The 23,412-nt window shown below is 35.7% G+C and overlaps 1 protein-coding gene across 4 annotated transcripts in view; it reads right to left on the bottom strand.

Annotated features, from left to right (window-relative positions):
* LOC145671580 (mitochondrial ribosome-associated GTPase 2) overlaps positions 1-23,412 on the bottom strand; it is a 91,276-nt gene that overhangs the window by 46,390 nt on the left and 21,474 nt on the right. For 2 of the 4 annotated variants that reach the window (XM_081740770.1, XM_081740777.1), the window contains one exon: positions 9,366-9,578. The exons of 1 other annotated variant lie outside the window; for it this stretch is intronic. In XM_081740770.1, coding sequence (XP_081596896.1) covers positions 9,366-9,543 — 178 coding nt within the window. In that variant the 5' untranslated portion in view covers positions 9,544-9,578. Of the gene's footprint in view, positions 1-9,365; positions 9,592-23,412 lie in introns of all 4 variants that reach the window. One more of the 4 variants, XM_081740782.1, reaches the window with a different exon arrangement.

Genomic DNA, 23,412 nt, shown 5'->3' on the forward strand with positions numbered 1-23,412 from the left:
TTGGCCCACCCCTTAAATTTTGGAAATTGCCCAATTTAAACATTTGGTATAATAGTATAGGACCCTAATATATATTACTATAAATTTGGGTGGTTTACCTCGTTCCCTTTCATGTGTACAAAATTGCCAAATTTTAGTACAACCACGTGTTTGGTTTTTGGCCCAATTTATTCCCTTGGATGAGGTCCTATCACCTTATATGGTTATATGGTCATGTATAGGGGTTCATTACCTATCATAAGACATAGGTACAGTTGTGCACCCCTTGAAAAATTTGGGAGGGGTACCTTGGCCCACCCCTTAAATTTTGGAAATTGCCCAATTTAAACATTTGGTATTATAGTATAGGACCCTAATAGAGATTACTATAAATTTGGGTGGTTCACCTCGTTCCCTTTCATGTGTACGAAATTGCCAAATTTTAGTACAATCACGTGTTTGGGTTTTGGCTCAATTTATGCCCTTGGATGAGGTCCTATTACCTTATATGGTTATATGGTCATGTATACTGGTCCATTTTCTATTATATGACATGGGTATATTGATGCACCCCTTTAAATTTCGATTTAAGCATTCGGTATTATAGTACAGGACCTCAACATGTATCATGATAAATTTGGGTGGTCCACATCGTTCAATTTCATGGGTAAAAAAAATTTTCAAAAATATAAACTTAAGCTATATGTTGTACCACGTGTTTGGTTTTGGCCCAATTTATCCTGTTTGATGCGGTCTTATTACCTTATATGATTATATGGTCATGTATATAGGTTCATTTCCTATCATAAGATATGGGTACATTGATGCACCCTTTAAAATTTGGGAGGGGTATTTTGGCTCATCCACTCAGTTTTAGAAATTGTTTAATATAAGCATTTGGTATCTTCGTGCAGGTCTTCAATATGTACCACTATAAATTTGGATGGTCCACCTCGTTCCCTTTCATGGGTAAAGAACTACGAAAAATCAAATTTCGGAGGTTATTGACCCCTTTGATAAGTATTTAGCACGTTATATGGTTTATTACCTTTATATGTTTATGTTCCCTTTTAAATTTGGGAATTATCAAATAACAAAATTCGGTAAACGTTTTCTAGGACCATTGTAGATGTTAGTGTTCCTCTTATGGCCAAATATTAAAAATTTAAAGGTCATTGACCGGCTTTATTATTGTATAAATACAGGATTTATTACTTTTTCATAAGACACAGGTGTATTTGTGTACCAATCTTAAATTTTGGGAGGGGTACATTTTTTATTGTCATATCAATAATTGGTAATTGTTCTTAAATTTGGATAGTATCTCATTCATTGGGTAAATCATTGTCAAATATGAGTATGGTCACGTGATCAGTTATTGACCTATGATGGGATTAGGAGTCCAGGACATTGGTACATTTAAACTTTGTAGGATAATTTGAGAATTGTCAAATGAAATTGCGTCATTGGTTTTGATTATTCCAGCCAAATATAAACGTAAGCAATACGATGTACCACGTGATTGACCTTGATGAGGTAGTGTACAGGGATTCATTTCCTTCGTTGTGGTACTTCTTAAGTTTGAGTACACACTTAAACAGTTGGTGTACTCAAACAATTGACGGACATTATTGACCTTATTGAACATATAATGATATGATTAATTCTAAGACTTAGGTATATCGAGAGAAGTATTCTTTAAATTTGGGAATTGTGTTAAACAGAACTTTAACATAAGGCGCAAAATTTGAAACAATACTTTGAACTTTAGTCATTGCTCATAGTCTAAGATCATTTGTGGTGATTGATTTGACCTTGAGCTTTAGAAATCTGATAGCTAACCTTATTGAATCTTATGACTCATAGTCTTAAGGGAATACATGCTACAACACTGTCAAAGTTATTGTTGATGCAATTTGATTGGTTGATCACTATCTTTTGTGCAATCTGATTGACTGATCACTATCTTTCGTGCAATCTGATTGGTTGCTGATTTTTCAAATCTTTGCTGCATTCAGTTTTAAGTTTTGTTTAACATTTAAAAATCTTGGTTTCGTTCAACATTTTGCACTCACTGATAAGTATGATCAAAACCGTTTATTTGTTAATCGAATAGTTAAAAACCGGATAAAGTTTGACGGTTAACCGTGAAACGTAAAATTTTAGTTCGAAATTTTTTGTTTGAAACTATTTGTTTGAAAATTCTTTTCAAATTTATGTTTGAATTTTTTTGTTTCAGAATTTTGTTTGAAATTTTTGTTTGAATTTTTTGTTTGAAAATTTTTTCGTTTGAAATTTTGTTTGAAAATTTTTGTTTGAAAATTTTTTGTTTGAAACTTTGGTTTGACATTTTTTCGTTTGATATTTTTAGTTTGGAAATTTTTGTTTCAAAATTTTTGAATTTTTTTTTCAAAAATTTTTGAAATTTTTGTTTGAAATTTTTTCAAAAATTTTTGTTTAAAATTTTTTGTTTGAAATTTTTAGTTTGAAATTTTTTGTTTCAAAATATTTGTTTGAAAATTTTTGTTTCAAAGTTTGGTTTGACATTTTTAAAAGTTTGTGTACTCATTAGTAAAGAACCGGAACTGTTTAGAACAAAAACCTCTAGCAACATGGTAGAGACCTGCACGGGCCGAATTTTTTGGCCCGAGCCCAATCCAGCCCGAACGTACCTAGGCCCGGTCCAGCCCGGGCCCGAAAAGTTTTGGAGATTTTCGGCCCGATAAGTTTTTTAAAATTCTTGGCCCAAGCCCGGCCCGGCCCGATAAATTTGAAAAGTTTTTGGCCCGACCCCGGCCCGATAAATTTTTAAAAAAAATAGCTCGAGCCCCAATCTTTCTCAAAATTTAGTACTAAATTTGACCTAACCTCAGAAACATTTTCTAAACTCTGGTTCACAACCTGACGCTTGCCTCCCGAATGGTACCATTGCCTCCTAGAACTTTGCCTGTCATAGAGAGAACAGAAACTCCATTCCCTGTAACAAAAATCTAACTTAATTGATTTTTAGTATAAAGTGAAGATGGCAATATTGTTTAGTGACAGGCGAAACATTCCCACCCCTTCTTGTTATATTTTGAGTTCAGTGAAGGTCAAGGTCAGAGCTCAATTAACCGCATAATGCCTGCAATCCTCTATAGTGAAAGTGGAGCCGCTAAGCGACACAAACTGTAAATAGCTATTGCCTTCTTGTAACATTATTCACGGACACACTTCTTCAACGTTTGGCTTTATACCAATTATCGTTTAACAAAAGTCAATAATTATTGAAGAATTGCAATTGATCGGCCCCAGCCCAACCCGACCTAAAGAGAAATCAGTGTCGGCCAGCCCAAGCCCGGCCCGGCCCAAAGAAATAACAGAATCGGCCCGCCCAAGCCCGGCCCGTGCAGGTCTCTACAACATGGTTTATCATGGTGCAATAGTACACGTCAGAACGTGATAATGCAACGTCATCAGTTTTCCATCATATATAAGTATCGTTCGAGTTAGTATTCATGATAACATCATCATGGCTACTTGTCTGCAGTTTCTAAACACACGTGATGTGATGAAATCATTTACCAAGATTACTGATTTACAACAGAATGTACCTTATAGAATTTTAGCTAGCCAAAAAATCCCTACAAAGTTTGGATTAAGAATCGTAGTGAAGCTTGAAAATGATAAGAATATAATTTTACCAGTAAGATATTTACCCATGGAAGCATCAAAACAAGAAGAACTGTTACGTTTCTTAAATACTGGATCTGTATCTTTATGTTACAAAGGATTCTTGGGTCGAAGTCATCAATTTGAATTTAGTACACAGCCGGTTTCGTCAGCAATTGTGATGAAATCATGAATTCAAACGTCAGCACATTCCTTTGACGTCAGACATAGCTGTATGCAGAATGCAATCTATGAATTTGGTTGGTCAGCATGACGTCAGCAACTGTGATGAAATCATGAATTCAAACGTCAGTACATTCCTTTTCAATAACGTCAGTAATAACTATAAATCAGCAAAATACAGTGTCATTCCACGAAATCATTTGAGCAAGTGCCTTTCAACAGGAAAGATGTGTACTTCTAACGATAAAGAATTCCTTTTCGCAAGCTATTATCCAATAAATATATTTCAAACAAAACATGTGATGATTGGTATCAGTGCTACAACGTTTGAACCTGTGATTCGATTGGGCAAAGCAGAACAATTTGGTGTACAACTGAACTTTGAAGAATGACAAATATTATGTTCACGAATCGACCAAATGAATGATTATTTTCATGATGAGCTAAATGTGACCATAGTCAAATCATTAGGCTCAAATCATGAAGTGGTGCTGCGTACAGTCCTCGAAGAGAAGATGGTGCTGTTACGTAAAAAGAGTACATTGCATGTCCCTCTCAACATGGTGCATCTAACGCAAACGGAATGGAACAAATTCATCAACGTATTCCAGTATGTTAAACATGCAGTGGAAGTGTGCAACAAAACAAGTATATTCCTCAAAAAGTACTATTTTGAAAAATATGTCATGCATATTGTACAACATGTATCTAGAAGTTGTGATGGTTCTCAACATCGTTCGTGGGTGCATACCTGTGTTGATAAACAGTTTATTTGTGATCAAATGGACATTGAGTTTCCACCAATTGATATTGCAATAGACCTTAAAAGACTTCAACTGGAATTAAAATTATATGCTAAACACAAACTAGTGCAAGAAGTTCAAAATACATTGTATCGACAAACCGTCCAACTTTATCCGGTTTTTAACTATTCGATTAACAAATAAACGGTTTTGATCATATTTATCAGTGAGTGCAAAATGTTGAACGAAACCAAGATTTTTAAATGTTAAACAAAACTTAAAACTGAATGCAGCAAAGATTTGAAAAATCAGCAACCAATCAGATTGCACGAAAGATAGTGATCAGTCAATCAGATTGCACAAAAGATAGTGATCAACCAATCAAATTGCATCAACAATAACTTTGACAGTGTTGTAGCATGTATTCCCTTAAGACTATGAGTCATAAGATTCAATAAGGTTAGCTATCAGATTTCTAAAGCTCAAGGTCAAATCAATCACCACAAATGATCTTAGACTATGAGCTATGACTAAAGTTCAAAGTATTGTTTCAAATTTTGCGCCTTATGTTAAAGTTCTGTTTAACACAATTCCCAAATTTAAAGAATACTTCTCTCGATATACCTAAGTCTTAGAATTAATCATATCATTATATGTTCAATAAGGTCAATAATGTCCGTCAATTGTTTGAGTACACCAACTGTTTAAGTGTGTACTCAAACTTAAGAAGTACCACAACGAAGGAAATGAATCCCTGTACACTACCTCATCAAGGTCAATCACGTGGTACATCGTATTGCTTACGTTTATATTTGGCTGGAATAATCAAAACCAATGACGCAATTTCATTTGACAATTCTCAAATTATCCTACAAAGTTTAAATGTACCAATGTCCTGGACTCCTAATCCCATCATAGGTCAATAACTGATCACGTGACCATACTCATATTTGACAATGATTTACCCAATGAATGAGATACTATCCAAATTTAAGAACAATTACCAATTATTGATATGACAATAAAAAATGTACCCCTCCCAAAATTTAAGATTGGTACACAAATACACCTGTGTCTTATGAAAAAGTAATAAATCCTGTATTTATTCAAAAATAAAGCCGGTCAATGATCTTTAAATTTTTAATATTTGGCCATAAGAGGAACACTAACATCTACAATGGTCCTAGAAAACGTTTACCGAATTTTGTTATTTGATAATTCCCAAATTTAAAAGGGAACATAAACATATAAAGGTAATAAACCATATAACGTGCTAAATACTTATCAAAGGGGTCAATAACCTCCGAAATTTGATTTTTCGTAGTTCTTTACCCATGAAAGGGAACGAGGTGGACCATCCAAATTTATAGTGGTACATATTGAAGACCTGCACGAAGATACCAAATGCTTATATTAAACAATTTCTAAAACTGAGTGGATGAGCCAAAATACCCCTCCCAAATTTTAAAGGGTGCATCAATGTGCCCATATCTTATGATAGGAAATGAACCTATATACATGACCATATAATCATATAAGGTAATAAGACCGCATCAAACAGGATATATTGGGCTAAAACCAAACACGTGGTACAACATATAGCTTAAGTTTATATTTTTGCAATTTTTTTTACCCATGAAAGTGAACGATGTGGACCACCCAAATTTATCATGATACATGTTGAGGTCCTGTACTATAATACCGAATGCTTAAATCGAAATTTAAAGGGGTGCATCAATATACCCATGTCATATAATAGAAAATGGACCAGTATACATTACCATATAACCATATAAGGTAATAGGACCTCATCCAAGGGCATAAATTGAGCCAAAACCCAAACACGTGATTGTACTAAAATTTGGCAATTTCGTACACATGAAAGGGAACGAGGTGAACCACCCAAATTTATAGTAATCTCTATTAGGGTCCTATACTATAATACCAAATGTTTAAATTGGGCAATTTCCAAAATTTAAGGGGTGGGCCAAGGTACCCCTCCCAAATTTTTCAAGGGGTGCACAACTGTACCTATGTCTTATGATAGGTAATGAACCCCTATACATGACCATATAACCATATAAGGTGATAGGACCTCATCCAAGGGAATAAATTGGGCCAAAAACCAAACACGTGGTTGTACTAAAATTTGGCAATTTTGTACACATGAAAGGGAACGAGGTGAACCACCCAAATTTATAGTAATATATATTAGGGTCCTATACTATTATACCAAATGTTTAAATTGGGCAATTTCCAAAATTTAAGGGGTGGGCCAAGGTACCCCTCCCGAGGTGCACAAATGTACCTATGTTCTATGATAGGGAATAGACCCCTATACATAACCATATAACCATATAAGGTAATAGGACCTCATCCAAGGAAATAAATTGGGCCACAAGAACAAACACGTGGTTGTACTAAAATTTGGCAATTTTGTACCCCTAAAACGGAACGATGTGGACCACTCAAATTTATCATAATACATGTTAGGGTCCAGTACTATAATACCAAATGTTTAAATTGGGCAATTTCTAAAATTTAAGGGGTGGGCCAAGGTACCCCTCCCAAGTTTTTAAAGGGGTGCACAAATATACCCATATCTTATGAAAGGGAATGGACCCCTATACATGACCATATAACTATATAGGATAATAACACCTCATCAAAGGGGATAAAATCGACCAAACACGTGGTATATCGTATTGCTTACGTTTATATTTTGGCAATTTTGTACCCATAGAAGGGAACGAGGTGGACCACCCAAATTTATTATAATACATATTGGGGTCCTGTACTATAATACCCAATGTTTAAATTGGTCAATTTCCAAAATTTAAGGGGTGGGCCAAGGTATCCCTCCCAAATTTTTCAAGAGATGCATTAATATAGCCATGTCTTATGAAAGGTAATGGACTCTGTATACGCCCATATAATCATATAGGATAATAATACCTCATTAAAGAGGATGATTTAGGTCAAAACCCCCGAAATTTGAATTTTTGGCAATTTTTTACCCATGAAAGGGAACGACATAGACACCCAATACTGATAGAGGTACATACTATGGTCCTAGGCTACCATACCAAATTTTTAGATTTGGCAATTTCCAAAATTTAAGGGGGTGGTCCTATTTTCCCCCTGCCAAAATTTAGGGGGTGGGCCATGGTACCCCTGCCAAAATCTAGAGGGGGTGGTCCTAGGTACCCCTAGGTCATTGACCTTTGACCTATGACGTCATAAAGGTCGGGGTTAAAGTCCAAATTTGCCTCAAGTAGGGCGATTACAGGGTGTCTACTGGAATACCAGAAAGTAAATTCATGACTTTTTCATGACTTTTCATGACCTTTTTGTTCAAATTTTCATGACCATGGCGATAAAAATTTACCATTAGTAATAATAAACCCCTACCATCAGTGGTGCATCGGAACTATGCGGGTTGCTAGTCTTAAATATCACTTATTGTGAATCTTAAAGAAAGAATCTAAAATTCTGCCGCCTTGTGCTCGAGCACAGAATAGCACTTACCTAAATACGGGCCTGCTCTTACCAGTTAATCACTATATACTGTATTTGAAGTTTTAATTCTGAGTATAATTATCTATCTAGCAGAAATTTGTCTAAAATTAAGCACTCACAGAACTGCCCAAAGACAAAACAAATTATAAAAGAAATTCGTTTTAAAAAAATAGATCATCAAATTTAAAATCTGCAAACTCAAACGAATAATATTATTTGCATAAGTCTAAAGGCCCAAAAGTACACAATTTACATTTCTTAGAAGTAAAGAAATAGCAGATCACAAAGTTGGACAGTAAAAAGTTGTTACTATATTACAGAGACTAGAAGATGAAATGGGGAGCAGCTAGGAAGACAGTAAAGTACCAGTTAACCAGCACTAACTGGTGGGGGAAATTCTCACAATTACTGACCTGATACAACTGTTTCAGTACATGCAGTATGAGGTATAAAAGTATGAAGTATAAAAATATACTCTGAGATTTCAGATTTTCATGACCAGTTGGGTAAATAAAGGACTTTTTCATGACTTTCATGACCACTAAGCAAAATATATGACTTTTTCATGACTTTCATGACCAGTAGACACACGCTATACAGTCCGCTTTCTTAACAGCCACACATTGTATCACTCTTCATATAGAACTATAGCACGGCCAACAAGAGATGGTCTCTGACGTTTCTTACCACATGCGGTGGGACATTGCAGCCCCTATTTTGATACCCGTGTTACCAACCACGATCACTCTGTCTTATACCATTAATTAAATTGCCACTACAGTTGCACCGAAAAAAAAACTTGACACGCGAGTACTGGCAATGTCACTGCGAGCTGTCAGAGACGTTCTCTTACTGGACGCACTATAGGACATATAACTCAACTGTCAGAGGTGTTTTGTGATGTAGACATGTGTTATTCAAGCACAATAGTTATGGTACAGTCCATGTGGTCTGAGTAGCTGAATGTCGATCTCAAAGATAATAAAATGTACCGTAAGTTGCTCGGTGGTGTAGCGTAATGGTTAACTTGGTTAGTGTATAGGTACGGTAAACCAGAGATCTGAGCTCGATTCCCAGTCCAATTGTGTATTTCATTCACTCTGTGTATTAGCATGTACGAATAAGAGCAGAAAGAGTACATATTGAGTTTGATTTGGTAATATTTACGTTACCTGTGATAAATACTTCTTTCAAACTCTAACTTGGACTTTATAGAATGAATTTACTATACATGGAATTACAGTGGCTAGAACAGAGCTAAACACCTGGCGAACACCGCTATTATCTTACCTTTCTCTTTTAAATAGGATATATTCTTCAACCTTGATTCGACGGAAATATCAGCTTCAAGACACGTTGCAGTGATTAAGGCAGGTTGCACATATTTAATCAAACTAACTGTAAACGAAAAGTTGCCTTCTCCAACCAATAATATCCGTCCTTCGTGAGTTAAAAGATAATCTTCCATGACGAAACTGATTTGTCAGGCTTCAATTAAAACAACTGAAACATAAAACTTGTACCAATTTTTGAATATTGAATCGCAAATCAAACAAGTCTTACGATAACTTCACCCTTTTGTCCCTTTTGTTTCGCAATGTTAAACTCAAGCTAGCCACAAAACAGAGAAAAATTAAATAACAGAATAATCAATATAGCATAAAAATAACACGTTATTTTTCCTTTTTTCCCTGGATTTTCCAAATATAGGAAATTGGAAAAAATATAGAGAATCACCGAAAAGAATAACTCATGAGGAAGGACAAAAGGGTGGTTTCGATCATCTTTCAGTTCCGCAATAAATCTATCAATTTATATTCTATCACAACCAATGTTTTATCTATCTGTCGGCAAGGTTGGCAACACACATCTTATCTGAAGTTACGTACGAGAAATACATTTATCAATTACATCAATATACAGGGTGTTACAAAAAAGTATCACAATATTTTGTGAACAGATTCGTCACACCAAAATAAGAAAAAAAGTTCATATGGACCTGTGATCAAAAGTGGATAGTTTCGGAGTTATAGGGTGCCGAAAACGTGAACTTTGGAAGTCCATAGCTTCACTACTATGGGACCTATCGTAGTCGGGTCAAGACATCAGTGAGCAACTGATATGTGAACTATCCAAATATCCATGTTTAAGAATGCTCCAGCACTTGCACACCAACTTTTAGAGGTAGGTGGAGAGTGATCAAGTACTTCCGAACAACCTCTCTAAAAATGATTGTGCAAGTACCGGAAGTTCTGAAAGATGGATATTTGGATAGTTCACATACTAGTTCCTCAGTGATGTCTTGACCCGCCTACGATCGGTCCTATAATAGTGGAACTATGGACCTTTAAAGTTCATTTTTTTTACGTTTTCGGCGCCCTATAACTACAAAACTATGCACTTCCGACCGAAAGTCCATATGAACTTTTCTTCTTATTTTGATGTTAGGAATCAATTCCCAAAATATTGTGACAAATTACGTAACACCCTGTATACACAATACTTTCACTCTGGTTAGAGAACATAGAAGGGTTAGCTTAATTTCGTTAGAGCTTAGTGTATTAAACTTATTAAAAGCACTGTAAGAGGGTAGATGATTAATTTATGAAAGGTTTCACACAAAAATACTGTGCTTTCAATGTTGCTTCAAGAAAAACGTGTTTAAACATTTCAATTTTGCAAGACTACAGCTTTCACTAACTTTGACTAGATCAGTTATCCCGTATATTTGTTTCAGTATTATTAGTTTTAGAACACATTATCAAATACTTTACGTGTTAGACCACGATATAAACCTTCGTATATTTTAATTGCTTGTCGAATGTATGGAATATATAATGATACAACGTAAATTTCTCTTCCAATATTTCGACCGTTACCCTCGGACGTTTCGGGACAAACACAGGCTTATGTTCTTTCTCATAATAAGATATAATTACATTATTTTTGTATCAAAAGTGATTTTTTTAAAACAACGATTACCAAATTTAATCAGTGCTTGTAGTCACTTATCGTTACTAGTTAACATTATAGGCTACTCCTATTATCTTACTTTATACAACAATTAAGGACATATGTAATACCTTACACTACTAATACTTTATATATATATATTTCACGTCGTTAGCAAACGGATTCTTTTATATTCGAATCGTAGTCCTAATCATTTGCCAGGAGACATATTTAAATCGATGTGTGCTCAATGTATATCTTCCGACGAACGACAAGGAAAGGACAACGACTCGAGAAGTCTTTCTAGAAGAATCCGTTTGCTGATAAAACTTGGAATATATACAAAGAAAAATTCAAACATACCTAGGTATATTATTTTAGTGTTTAATGCACAAAATCGTATGTATTCAAGTACATACATTCATATTTGTATTTAGTAAGAAAACAGTTGCCCCCAATTTCTCTGAAGCTGCAAATTTTACTATTAAGTATTGATACAATTTGGAAAATTCTTATAATATTCATTGTGACGATACAACTAAATATGTGAAGACTTATTGTATAATATAACTTAAGCTTGTGCCTGTCCCTGAAGAGGAGTGCCTGTGTATAGCATTCGAAATACTGGATTTAATAACTGACATAGAAGCACACGTAAGCATGGGCGTCTCTGGCAGGGGGACGCGTCCTCACAATATTTTGAAGTACAAAATATTCAATATTTTATTCTAATTTAATTTATTTACTAACGACAGAATAACATATAAATAATAATTATTATATTTATTTGGAATATAATATTCAGGCTGTGAAACGATTATAACAGAGTTCTTGATATGTCTTAGTGGGTCCGTGAAGGTAAGCAGAAAATGGAATCGAAGATAATAAAGAGGTTGGGCTAGGTACTACGGTTTAAATACCTTTCTTTGATGTGTCCCCCCCCCCCAAAAAAAAAAAATTATATCCCAAGGACGCTAAAGCACGTAGGTGGGTAATTTGCTACATTATAATGTGTTCTATATGCTCCATAAGTAATATACTCCCGTCGCTTTTCTACCACTAATATTATTAGACACGTATGCCTAATAATACCAAACAATCACTATTTTAGATATATGATCTCTAGGCTTCTAACCATATAAAACCATTTCAACTTGAGTAGATCAACCGCCCAGAGGAAGAAAGAGATTGACCAGGGTTCGAGTCCGCTCAAGTTCAGTGGCAGAATCTTTCTGTATTAATATATTTAATAACACTACTTATGTTTATTCTTGGAGAGGAGGGAAAGGAATGCCTGACGTCCGCTAGCGTAAGGTCGCAACTTAATATAGCCAAGTAAATAAATGACACTTGTCAGGGTAAGATATTGTTTGTCACACAATCTCTCCATTTTCTTCTTTGATCGCTCTCGCGCTCGTTTCACATTTAATTCTACGGCATACACTCTGTGAGCTACGTATTCTGAAGGACTTGTTTCTACATGTTCAAACTACCAAAGCTTTTCTACCACTGGTATCATCTTGACATACTTAATTTTGAACTTCCACGTCACTTCACATATATATTACAGCATCTTCAACTTCACAACATGCAATTTATGTTTCTCTCTCCTCTTCGTCATCCATCATTCCCATCCGTATCATAAATGGCAGGTTTCACATAGTTTTTTAAACTTTTCTTTTAAGACGTAGTGGTATCCTACGATTACACAATACTCCCGTCGCTTTTCTTCATTTTGTTCAACCGCTGCTAATTCTGCTGTCTACATCTTCTTCCATTCTTGCAGTTTTCTGTAGTATTGATCCCAAAATGAGATCTTTCAGTTTAACCTCTTACGATACGCCATTCAGACTAAAAGATGGACGATTAAGGCAAGCGAATGATGATGAAAGAATCGGTGGAATGAGAATATGGGAGGAAACGGGAGTACCCCGAGGAAACCCACGAACACGATGTCCACCACAAACTCACTTGGACGCGAATCGAACCAGGGACTCTACGCACCAGAGGTAAGTGTTCTACTGCCAAGCCATCGTGCCTCCAGTAGTGATCCCAATTGAATTTTTTTCGTCATTATCACCTCTTCTTCATCCAGCTGTATTATTGTATTTCCGATTAAATTTTTATCGCATGAGCAAAGTTGATATTCTGTCTTGGTTTTACTAATTCTAAGTCCTTTTCTCTCCAATTTTCCTCTCTAGATATGTATACTGGATGAATCAAAAGTCTGGGGCAATTATCAACTCCGTCATACGTAAAGATACGAAAAAAAAAAAAAAAATGGTAAGAGAGGGAAGTTATTGGAAAGATGTGTTTTTCAATCTAAAATAGTGAAACTTTACCAACTGCACCAATCGTTTGGGCTTCACACTGGTAATATGTCCTATGTTAAATGAAATAGCAATTGTAATATTTTCCATAAGTAGAAGCTTTGCTTTGTATAAGCTTAAACTAAACTAATTGCTGAGCAAAACAATATATTCACATAAAAAACTACATACGTATAGTGTCTGATGAAGCCAAAGTGTTAGTTGGCGAAACTGTAACACGTATGTAGTTTTTTTTATGGGTGCCTTCCATTTCAATTCAGGCAGAGCATGTACCATCACCATCTCAGATACTGTTAAAACTTTTTTTTATAGCAACTAGACATATTTTTAAGGGACCCGTATTTTTTTGTTTTGTCGAAAAAATTTTCCCGCCAAGTAATGGGCCATCAAAGACGGGGAGTACAATTTATGAACTGTAGAAGACATGGAAAATAGTCAACTTCGGAGCCTCACCATTCGGCTATGGAGATAGGTAGAGTTATAATTCTTGTTGTGGTATGTACATAGGGATATAAATAAACTATATTTTATTATAGTTTGGTTTGCGCATGCGTATCTTTTTGTACATAAATTAACAAATGAACGTCAATTTATCTGAAAACTTGAAGTTTGCGAATGTTTTTCGAGCACTTCCGGTTCGAATTTTAAAATTCTGTTTTCACGGTTGGTAAGACCTAGTTACCCGCTTTCTGAAAAAAATTTTCTATCGCTTGTGTGTGCACCGTTTTGTCGCAAAAAATTCGAGAATTTGTAAAATTTTCCAAAATTGCCATTTTCTCGAAAACACCATCTTTTAAAATTCTGAAATTTTGTCAGATGGTTCAACTTTACATGAATAATAAATATACCAAATACCATTCTCGACCAATGCTTCATGAATTAACTACAGCCCTTTAAAGTTTCGTTAACTTTGATGTCACAGTTAGCAATACTGGGAACAATAAAAGTGCAATGATTTGATTATGTTTGTGGTTCACATTCATTAAATGAAGAATAAAAGGTTTCCTTGACTTTTTTTTTTTTTTTTATTTTGATCAAAAAGGCTCTCTGAAATAGTAAAATGAGTCAAGTAATCAGGTGGAAATTACGATTACAAAACACACAAATTTTAAGTTTACTTGAAATGGCCATCCAATAAATTCTGATAATCTATAAAAGGCCCGAACTATTACCTCAATGATGATTTGGAATGCTCCAGACAAAGTCTCAATTAAGTGCGATGTTATTACAGTGTTCGAAAAAGGACAAAAAAGTCAAAACGTTTTCTTACGCGTTCCAAAGAAATTTTACTGACTTTTTAAACAGAACAATCCCAGCATAAGAATGGGTCACTCGGAATTTTATAGTATTTGACTAAAGTCGGTCAGTCGGCAACCTGCGAGGGAAGTGTGTGTGTATTGTGCAAATTTTAAGTTAGCTGCTACTGCATTGCTACAAATCAAAGGTGCAGCCTGTATTGAAGCTGTCATGAGTGACCTATTTCCTTTAGTAGTATGATCCGTAGAAAATGACAGCTGTCTTCTTCAAGAATGTGGTGATTGTCCTGGAGTGGAAGGAATAATTATTGATCCTGATGAAAATGAAAGTGTTACGTATGCCATATGGGAAAACAATGATCTCGTTAAAAAACAGTGTCACTTTCTGTTTTCGTATCGTACATTGCTGGTTTAACTGTAAGAATTGTAATTCATGACTACATCAAGAAAATCCAAAGAGAATTAATTGCTACCGAAAAGCACCGTATAAAATTTCAAGATACAAATTCTATTTTACTTCATGTGGACTTCGTTGAAAACTGAAGTAATATTCTGCAAAGTGAAATTCATAGTCCGGGATCCACAGTACATGCCCGTAAAAATTTGTGGGTGCACGGAGTTTTATTGTTGCATCGTGTTCTTCGCCCTATCGCTTTCTATTTTTTCTTGGGTAGACATCTCAATTATGGTCGCTTACCTCCACAGACGCCATTTTCCAATATGGCCGCCAAATAAGCAATCACCATACATAACTAAGGAACTAAGTCATCTAGGAAAGTGATCTTGGTGTCGAATCATAGGTTTTCGGGGTCAGAGAATTCAAATATTACCTTACATTTGCGATATATTGAAGTCTTGCATGTAATATAGCCAGGGGCGTACGCAGGAATTTATTTGAAGGAGGTCCAAAGCTGACACACCGATACCAAGTTATTTCAACTTAAGAGACTTTACAATAGGAGCTCTTGACAAGTTCGACTTTGAGGATATTCACCGCTCCCAGGTACATTTGAGAGTCATCGTACTGCCGTGGTTCTTTTTCAACATAAAACATCAGAAGAGATCCACAGAAAAAAAATATTTCACAAACTGTACTGATGAACAGAATTTGTAAACTTTTGTGTGAGCTACCGTGTCGAAAAAAAGAAAAACTAAATCGAGGGAAGAGTATAACCAATCTTGCTCTTCCGAACAATTTTACAGTAGCTGAGGATGTTGGCATTCATTCATCTGATGAGGCATCCACATGTGCTCTAAAAACTGAGTTTGTTATTTCTCTTACTCGATGTGGTGCGTCTTCAGGCGACGCTCAGCTCGTATCACCAACGTGGAGAAATATACACCCTTTAATTTCATCAAAAGTTGTACTAATTAAACAAGTTGGGTTTCTGCCAGTTATTCCTTCCCCAGTTACCGATTACGCTACTGTGTGTACTGCCATTAAAATCTTTGAATCTGTGAGACAACTATTGAAACAACCCAACTTTCCGATCTTTTGTGACGAAGGAGTATTCTGTACAGTTGTGTACATAGTTCTAAGTAACCCAAAGGAATTTTATGACATATTGCCAATGCTTAGAATGTTTCATTCCACAAAAGTGGCTCTACGGTGTGGTGGGAAGTACCTCCTTGGTAGCGGTTTCGATGATGCTCTGGTTGAAACAGAGATCTTCAGAGTGAATTCAGTTAAGAGTGTACTAAACGGAAAATATGTTCGGCGTTTCAAGGAATGTTAATTGTCTCTGAAGTACTCGAGAAAATGATTTGGGATGCTCTCTGGAGTAGTAACAAAAAGGAAGCATACAACAATTTGCTTAAAGAAGTAAATCAGTTTCAACTGGCCTTGCAAAATAGAGAAGAAAAATGTAAATTCCTCCATACTCTACTGTTAGTTTCAAGTCAACAACTAAGAGACTGTTATTTAAGATTCGTGAATAAATGTAACGAGAAATCAGAACTTTGCAGTTACCTCAACAATTTTCTCAACATTGAAGGACTCATCAAAATCTTTGTAACGTCTGATCGCGAAGAGACTGGAATTTACATGTTGAGACCGTTGAGTCATTAATCCCTATATTTCAGCAATTCAATTACCTGAATTATTTACGTTATGAATCATGATACTTGGAATTAATGAAGCGCCTTGGAATAGATTTCCTTACTTGCATGAAAAGTTCTTGAATGGTCAGTTTGCAGTTTCTGGAAAGTCGGCACCATTACACGCAGTGGGCCCAGATATGAAACAATTCAACGAGCTCTAAAAAGTACGAGAGGAATAATTGGACAAACGCGTAAAACTCAGTACGTCACTGAATGGCAACTGACCTATCACGAAGTTCTCGCCATTGCCAATGTTTGGAACAATCTTATAAATGCACAGGTAGTGAGTCACACAGAAACAGTTCATCATGAATTAATTGGGAAGCAAAGCCAATCGTTTGGTTCAGTTCATAATAGCAGAAGGTAATCCATTCAAATTTGATGGTTCTTTTATTTTACACAACATTGTGACAAAGCAAATTGTTTCTGAGGATGTGAGGGCGAAAAGTTTAGGTGTATTAAGAGATACAAGGAGTAACAATGAGAAATTTAGGAAAGAGCACTTCTTTACCAAAGAAAGGAAACTGACGGACAGAATTGAAAAAGTATATGTCCCCACCTTCGAAATTCTTATCACAAACAACGTAACTGTGACACCTGCCATAATCAAATCAAGGGATTTTGCACAGACTCAGAAGAAATTCACATTGCAAATGAAAGAGATTTGACAATGCAAGAAATACTCTCTCATGATCTCGTAAATTCAAGTTAGTTGTTTGAAGGTGATGCACCTTCGAGAACAACATACTATGAGCAAGTATCGTATTTGGAGAAAAAATCGACAAGAGTACCTCATTTCATCCAAAATTTCAAACACGGACTACTGTAGTTTTTGATTTCATGTCGCAGATAAGAATGTTGAAAATGTCAGATTTAATAACTTTGGGGAAGCAATAAACGCTGTTATTGAACGAACCACTAAAGTATGCCCAGCCAAAGAAATACACTTTATTTTTGACAGTTATTGTGACAATTCACTCAAAGAAAGTAAGAGAGTACGTCAATCAGACACTACCGGATCTATTCATCTCGCTTGCCTTCAGTCTCACACTCATATACCAATCCAAACTAAAATTCTGGAATGCCGTTCAAAATAAAATAATGCTGCAAGCATTAGCAAAAAAAGTGATACTTGAAAAACCTTCAACAGACTTAATTCTTGTTACAAGCGGAATTGTAATAAATGACAGTGCCCTTCCCGCTACCGTACGCATAAAAGGAAACGTAACTAATATTGAAATGCTCACATCAAAGATTGAAGAAGCCGACCAAAGAATTGTACCTCACACATACTAGGCACTTGAACGCGGCGCGCAGCGAGTTGTCCAATGATACTGATGTGGCTATTTTGTTACTAAGATATTTTGCAACCATGAGTAGTAAAGGGCTGAAACAATTGTAGGTAACGTTTGGGATGGGAGAAAAGAATCGTTTCATTCCTATTCACCACTTATATGATACACTTAGAGACAAAATGAGTAGCGTCGTCCTCAAGGCCCACATTCTCACTGGGAATGGCATTTTAAATAAAGTGGGTACAAACAATGCAGCACTGAATGCACAACCAACAAATTATCTTCTTCATTTTGCTGAAACAAGCAGTCTCTCAGTTGAAGACATGAGGAATGCAGAAACATATTTTACGAAAGTGTGGGCGAAATCGACAAAAGTAGAAACATTTTTATGGTTTATGCTATGAACTTTATCTATTGAGCCCTAAACTCATCAGAGCTGCAACTCACTTCATCTACTATTCGAGGTCCCATTAAAAGTGCGTATTTGGTCATCGGAGAATCTCTGTTGTGATTAGAAAAAGAACATATTACTGTGAAATTTGAATGGGTTTCCTGAGACCGAAAATGTGTTTCCGATCTTTACCAGATGCTGTATTGTGAGTGTGTTCTTGCAAAACAAACAATTGTAATCAATATATATGTAAGAAATTTCAACTGTTGTGTACAATGTACTGTCTTTCTTACAAGCGCTGTGAAAATTCTCAGCTGTAAGTTACATACATTTTGTTTCAGACTTATAAATTTGGACTCATATTAGGTAATCTTTTATCTTTATTTGCAAAAATAAACTACTTTTAGTAATTTAAATAATAAGGTTGCTCAAATGTGAGGTATAAGATATGTGCGGGAAAGACTTAAAATTGTAAAAGGGTAACGCAGTGCTCTTTATGAAACCACTTCGTTTTATGTGTTGATATTGATATTTTATATTTTGACACAAAAAATAGCATAGATTAAACATGACAAAATAATATTAGAGACTAAATATTGTGGCTGCTAAAATGTTGTTTGTATGTGGGAAATATTGTAAAAATACTCAGTTGTTTAGCCACATCAGCACTTTTTCTAATGGTTCAATTTGTTTATATTAATGATATTTTGGACCATTAACAAATATTAATTCATAATGATACTAATAGCACAATATTTGATTTACTGCTTTTACGTATATTTGTAAACGTAAAGCCATTTTGTATATTAACTTTGTTTATGAAATAAAGCCTTTTCAAAAAGACTAATTTTTTAATTTCTTATAATTTTGTTCAAATCTATTCGAAATAATCAAATCATGATTATAGTATTAGACACTAAGGTGCATTCGATATATCTTGTCCCGTACGTCTCATTTGCGTAATTATTATTTCAGAAGCCTTCAATGTTTGGTTGTTTTTAATGTTTGTGATATTGTAGCGTCGTTAGTTTACAACACTGAACAATAAGTGTGGTATTGTTTGTTTTCTTTTTAAATGTAGATTTGAATTTTGTAATAATCTGACATAGTGACTTTTTAAAAAAATACAACTTTGTGATGGATTGGCAACACTGTTAATATGTTGGTATTGAAGAGTACGCCAAAATGTGTCTCTCTTTGTGGTGAACAAATATAATTGAGAACTTCTTTTGATTCGGTTTGTGGTTTCGGAGATATTCCCGCGGATGAATTAAAATGGTCCACCCTGTATATACATAGTGTATCTTTTGTCTGTAATATATAAAATTCTTCAATATATAGCAATTTTATGGTAATATTTCACTTCCTTGATCTCGAAAAATAATGATTCGACACCAAAATCACTTTCCTAGGTGACTTAGTTCCTTAGTTATGCATGTTGGTTACTTATTTGGCGGCCATATTGGAAAATGGCGTCTGTGGAGATAAGCGACCATAATTGAGATGTCTACCCAAGAAAAAGTAGATAACGATAGGTCGAAAAACACGATGCAACAATAAAACTCCGTGCACCCACAAATTTTTACGGGCATGTACTGTGGATCCAGGACTATCAGTTATTACCGGAATATGAAACAACTGACAGTTTTGTTGTAATAAACGGCGATAAAACACACGATTCGGTTCATGTACTCATAGCCATAGACAAAATTCTAAAAATACTCGAAGAAAAGCGAAAATATATTTTATAGAAAAGGTTGAAGGGTCTACAATTTCCCAAACCGTGTCAGGGATTTCTGATGGTGCTGCATCCCACTTTAAAAATCGCTTTCAGATGTTCGAGATGCAGACAGGTCCGATAAAGCAGTGGTTTTGCAGTGAAACCGGCCATGCAAGGGTCTCTGCGACGGTATTGGGGGAGGGGGGATATAAAGAATGTGACAACGCGGCATAACCTTAGGCAAAAAACAGATACACAGTATTAAAACCGCAGAAGAAAAAAAAGTGAAAAAAATGAAATCTTTAAGTTTTACGTCCCACGATTATGCCGGCTAGGCTAAATGAGACGGTGATTATTAGAAATGAATGAAATGATGGAATGCAGAAAGTGGGAGGAAACGGGATAACCCCGAGAAAACCCACGAGCACGGTGTTTGTCCACCACAAAGCCTACACGGCGAGAGCTGGGATCGAACCAGGGACCCCAAGCACCGTAGGTGAACGCTCTACCACTGAGCCACCGCGCCCCCACTAAAATCGTAGAAGAATTTGTGAGTATAGTGTAAGTACAAACTAAGGGAATTACTCTCGTTTTGTTGCCTGAACTGAATTCGACGACGAAATCATCTTTGGCTTTCGGAAAATGGCGAAGTTTTTATGGCAGTAACGGGCCACCATGAACTAACTTCATGCTTCCACCAAAATCGAACTTCTACAATTCAAAGTGTAGATTTAAGAAATCTGCAAAAAGAAACTTTTGTTACACAGATATATGTACGATAACCAGTGGGGCGTAGCAGAAATATTATGAATAAATCATGAATTATGTGAAGTTGAATTGCTGTTTATGCTCCCACATGGACCTTCAGCAGGGTACAGTTTTCCAGAAGAGCATAAGAGAAGTGAAAATAAGTGTTTTGTGACTATCGACAATGTGCTACGCAGGGGCGGATCCAGGACGGACTTCTGGGGGGGGGGGGATTGTAATACTGCTACTTAGAGCTACTTTTAAGAGCTCCAAACTTTGCGATGGATTTTATTTATATATAAAATAAGAAAGTTTCTTCTTCTGGGAGGGAGATCCACTCTTGGATGAGTTGAGTGAACCAAAGCAGTTTGTTGGACAAAATTCGCCACTCATGAATATTCATAAGTGACGATATTTTCAACATGTTAGCACTTCCTAATACACGGCCGGTTGACAGTTTGAAGAATGGATACACCCTTTTTTCCGCATAGTAATGATCTTGTAAATGACACAGAAGAAATACGATAATGTATACACCTGCGTACGGAGGTTGTATAGGGAAAAGAGAACATGACATATAATAAATGTTTTCCGGTTAAAGAAATGTTAATTGGACAAGCACAATACAGAAAGACCTTTCGGAAATAAAATATGCAGATCACACACGTAGAACAATCTAATATATTGTTGGATTCATTAATATGCATCACATGTAACGCGGCAGCTGATGTTGGAGAATATTCTGGAATTTTGATCGTTGGAATGGGATATTACGTGATAGACGAAGCATATTAAATACCCGGTGTTTTTAGTGAAAAGGAGTTATAGATTGGTTTTAAAGCATGGATTTACCGAACCCTTTGTATTTTAATACAAGAGGTGAAAGTGATTTCGCAGAATCGTTATCTTTGCCGGGAACAGAGGTTTTATCCCAAGCGGTGATGATTCCGCACTTTCCGCCATTGGAAACAGAAGTTACCCCGGCTAACTTGGATGTATTACCGGGAACAGAATTTTTATCCCAACCGGTGGTGAGCCCGCAACCTCCGCCACTGGAAACAGAAGTTACCCCGGCCAACTTGGATGTATTGACGTTTTTATCGGGGACATCCCAACCGGTGGTGAGCCCGCAACCTCCGCCACTGGAAACAGAAGTTTTCCCGTTACTTGATGTTGAAAACGAAATAGAAGAATATCCCCCTACACCTTCACCAACAGTGAGTAATTCCCCGGTGCAGAATTGGGAGTTGGAAGAATTTTTGAAGTTACCATGTGAGTATACTGTGGAGCGTACATCGTTGGATTGTATAAAAGACTGTATAATATACTGGAAACCAGACGATATATGTATTTATTTTGCTTGCGGGTTCGAAGACAGCAGTCAATGGACACATGATTTTTTGGTGTTGGATACGGAATCTCTTGAACGGAAAGCTATAGATCCCGTAACGAAAGTTGAGGTTCGTGAAGAATTATTATCGATTTACAGAAAAAAGCATGGACAGCCTTTTGCGATGATATGGAATTTCATTGAACGTTTCCGAGATCTTGTGTGGGTCTTTGAATATAGTCTCACTCTATTAAAAATTTTACTAGAAAAAGATTATGGGAAATACGTGGACATATGGTAAATGGTGTATTGTTTTCATTTTTTAATTGTTTGATTTCCTTTTATTATTATTATTATTAATCATGTATTGTGGTAGTGAGAATTGTGGACAAAACATTAGTGAAAGTTGTGTGTTAGAAACGATAACTGTATACTTACGCTCAAATGGAATAAGTGTTATGCAGCATAATCCTGGAACTTTTCTTGAAAAGCACTTGTTGAATGATAAGACTTTAGTAGAACTCTTTGAAATCTTTCATGAACGGCATCGTGAAATTTCAATCACAAACTTTATGTTAAAAACTGGTGAATGTTTAAAAAATACTGAATTTATTGGACAACTTATTCCAGTTGTCATGGAACGTTCGTGTGAAATTTCAGTTCGCCATAAAATGTATATTGTAGACATACAGGGATTTAAGATTTCCCCGAATGAATTTGTGATACGTGAATTTTGTCTTACTGCGTGTGTTGATACATTAAATTTCCATTGTTTAGTAAAAGTACCATGTGAATTTAACAATTTACCAATAGGTTGCCAAAAACAAATCGATTGGCTTACAAACCACTTGCATGGCTTGTCATGGTCTAGTAAGACTGGCTATTTTGTATCACATATTCGGAATATTATGTAATTTTTGTGCATCAGATGCAACTTTCCTTTTAAAAGTGGGGAAAAATCCATTTGGATAAAGAAAACCTTTGCGTTAGCAAACGTTGTGGATCTGGAAAGAAAAGATTGTCCACCATTAGCAGAATTACAAGGTACCGTTTGTAATGAAATTTGTTCATTTCATAAGCAAGTAGAATCAAAATCGGCATGTGCATATCGAAATGCACAACAATTGAATTATTGGTGGAAAAATGAGCGATCCACAACTCTTACTAAGGGCATAGCAAGGTTAATGTTTCCATTGTAATCTTAAAATTATTGTAA

The sequence above is a fragment of the Thermobia domestica genome, chromosome 2, assembly GCF_964235325.1.
Source record: "Thermobia domestica chromosome 2, izTheDome1.hap1.1, whole genome shotgun sequence".
Taxonomy (NCBI): Eukaryota; Metazoa; Arthropoda; class Insecta; order Zygentoma; family Lepismatidae; genus Thermobia; species Thermobia domestica.